The sequence below is a fragment of the Lactuca sativa genome, chromosome 9 (genome assembly GCF_002870075.4).
Source record: "Lactuca sativa cultivar Salinas chromosome 9, Lsat_Salinas_v11, whole genome shotgun sequence".
Classification (NCBI taxonomy): domain Eukaryota; kingdom Viridiplantae; phylum Streptophyta; class Magnoliopsida; order Asterales; family Asteraceae; genus Lactuca; species Lactuca sativa.
Window position 1 is genome coordinate 99,974,594 of NC_056631.2, and position 3,228 is coordinate 99,977,821.

A 3,228-nucleotide genomic window follows, 5' to 3' on the forward strand; every position below is an offset into this window, starting at 1 on the left:
CCGCTCGTCAGTCCGAAATTTCATGTGGAAGGTTTTGGACTCTCATTACCAAACGGGCAATCGACACTCTGGAAGTTCCGGTGATGAAGGATGCTCTCATCGCGTCCATTGCAACTTTTCATACAAAGAAGATCATCATCTCAGACCCAAAAAAGTTCCTTCATTATGGTTACATTCCGGAGACCATGTACAGGAGTGTTATAGCCTAGAGTAAGGTGATGGCTGACTATCGACAACTTCCTCCCAAGGAGCCGAGAGTTCTTTCTCCTGAGCAAAAGGTTGCCTTGGATGTTGTTGACAAGCCCAACAATGGAGGAAAAAGGGTGACAAAAAAGAAGGAAACAACTGAGGAGGAACAAACTAAGCCCTCCAAATCCATGAAGCGAAAGTCAGAAAATGAGTCCTCCTCAAAGCCAAAGAAAATTAAGAAAATGGCGAAAAGATCAACAATTCAAACTCCTCCAAGTCTGAATCATCCTGAAGATGATGAAGAAGATGAAGTTGCTCCGGACTCTCCACGAGGTAATACTCCTCCTAGATTACCTCCACAAACCGAATCTCCACCTCACAAAATTCCAACCCCACCTCCATCACCGAAACCTCCAACGCCGACACCGAAAGTCCCAGTTTCGGTTGTTACCACTTCCACAACAAAAACCTCTTTACCACCACCACCAGTTTCTTATGTTTCCATTCCTCCAACAAACTTTACCAACTCCTATCATTTCCCAATCAACCACCACGACACTCCCTGAACAAACAGCAAGGGTCTGTTGGATTAATGTCTAAGTCAATAACTATAATTAGTAAGACTTGACCCGACCCGGCATGGTCCATTTGGGTTGCATGGCATCATGCATTTGGATAGACTATAATGAGAGAAATAACACTTAAGGTTTGCTAATATATTATAAGTTATAGTATATTAATAAGATTATTTAATTAAGTATTGATCAAGAATTAATCTAGAATTAATTAAGTGATCAAAAGAAGACTAATTAAATATATGGGTTGATTGTGTAAATCATCCATACTTGTATAGTGAGCTAATGCTCCATGGATTATCAAGTTGGGGTAAAACCCATATGATGCCCCATGGATGCTCCATGGTGTATTTGAACCCATGGATCCAAGGAAATGAAAAGCCATGACAATTAGGGTTTACCCTAATTGTAACAACTATATAAGATCATATTCTTTGACAAAATCGGCCACTATGTAAGATAGAGAAGGGGCTAGCCGATTTCAAGTGTTCTACATTTCTCTCAAGGTTATTCCAAAAGCAATTGATGTTGTGTGAACCATTTGAGGTGTCACACTTGGGGCACTAGGCACTCAAGCTTCTTGAGAACATTCTACACCAAAGAGGTATGTATTCTATCTTGTTATATTCATTGTTTTGTATGCTAGATTAGGATAATACCTTGGATGTTCATATTTGCATGTATAATAGAGAAAAAAATAGATCCAAGGTATTTAGGTTTGCATGTACACTTAGGAGTGTTAGAATGCTCAAAACCCAACAGTGGTATCAGAGCCTAGGCTTGTTTTCTTGTTATACTTGCAAAAGTAGCTGAAAAATCGAGTTTTGATGCTGTCTGCCCAGTAGACTCGCCGAGTCCAAGGCAAAATGCATCCAACTCGCCGAGTTGATTCATGCACTCGACGAGTTGGACCCCCAGACTAGGAACATTACCCTAAGATGTTTTGAACTTATAAACTTGTTTTTGATGTGGTAATGTTCATGCTAATCCAATTTCTAAGATAATTGTCATAATTTCAAGATTTGTATTAGTTTGTATGTTCATGCTAATTTATTGAAGATTGAAGATTTGAATTATCTTGTTCTTAGATTAATAGAAAAGTTGTGTGAAATAGTTGATTTCAATCCATTTTAATCTAAGAGTTGATTCCAAAGTGTGTTTTTGTAACTTGTCCTCAAGTTATATGAAAAGTCACATTTAAGAATCATAAAACTCATAATTAAAGTTGGCAAAGGTTACAAAATGAAGAGTCTAGTTCTAATTAAATGGTTTTATGAATCCATAACTTGTCCTCAAGTTATGGAGGTTCAAGAGTCTCCATCAAATAATAAATAAATAAAAGTGTAACCTTAATTAGTTCCATAAGTTACAAAATAAAGAAAAGTTACATTCTTTAATAGTTTAAAGTCTTCCATAACTTGTCCTCAAGTTATGGAACTTGAAGAGTCTTTTAATTAAAACTACTTTAAACTCATAAGTTATGGAATTAATTAGTTTTGAATAGTTTCAAAACTTGCCCTCAAGTTTTTGAATTTGAAAAGTTTTCTCTTATGAATACTTTAATTCCAAGTTAAGCCCTTAGGATTTAAAAGTTAAAATTCAATCCTTATACTTTATAATATTATAAGTCAATAATATATATATATATATATATATATATATATATATATATATATATATATATATATATAAGAGTAAAAGTTAGTCTTACCGTTAGTAGGCCTCATTCACGAAGCCGATCTATAAGGGGGTATAAGGTTACTGCCTATAAAATGGCAGTTTAATGGGTTTCCACTCTCACCCACCGCTTCCTTGACTGGTGGAGGGTCATTAGCCGAATGGGTAGGACAAACACTATAAGTTCTCCCTTCATTAAAAGAATTATTGATTAAATACTAAGTAACTAAACACTTATAATTCCCAATCTTAGTTACTTAGGAAAATGTGAATAAGGTGTTAACCCATGAAATTACACTTGGCACTTTGATTAAGTCAGATGGTGGAGCGTGTGTGGTTTACCGGCACACTAGCTTGATTTAACAAGGTAGGCAAAGGGTTTCTTAAAGTTTAATCATAGGCCGGTGGAGTGTGTGTGGTTTACCGGGACATCGGTTGGGTGATAAACATTTAAGAGTACCAAGTAATTTGCATGGTTATTTCACACCTTGTTTTGTGATCCTCGGCATCCCAGTCACAAAACCTGAAGGGCACACTCGAGATTGAAACATGCCATTGAAAAGTTCAATGAATATCAAAAGATCTAGGAGTTTCAAATCCAATTAAAACTTAATTATATTTCGTTTTTCATGATGGATATTGGTAAATCGTCATTTACCTACCTTCAACTATTTTATAACTTGGATTACGGCATCCCTCTTCCAGTTGTAAATAGGTTGTTGGGTCCTAGCCTTAATATTTTATATTGGGTGTTATATTAAGGACTTAAATCAACTAAACTTGAATA

The 3,228-nt window shown here is 35.9% G+C and overlaps 1 protein-coding gene across 1 annotated transcript; it reads left to right on the forward strand.

The window, feature by feature from the left end:
- The first annotated feature begins 218 nt into the window (after positions 1-218).
- Positions 219-755, forward strand: LOC122196112 (pollen-specific leucine-rich repeat extensin-like protein 2). Its single transcript, XM_042898438.1, has one exon. The coding sequence runs from the start codon at positions 219-221 to the stop codon at positions 753-755; it is 537 nt and encodes a 178-aa protein (XP_042754372.1).
- Positions 756-3,228: the final 2,473 nt, after the last annotated feature.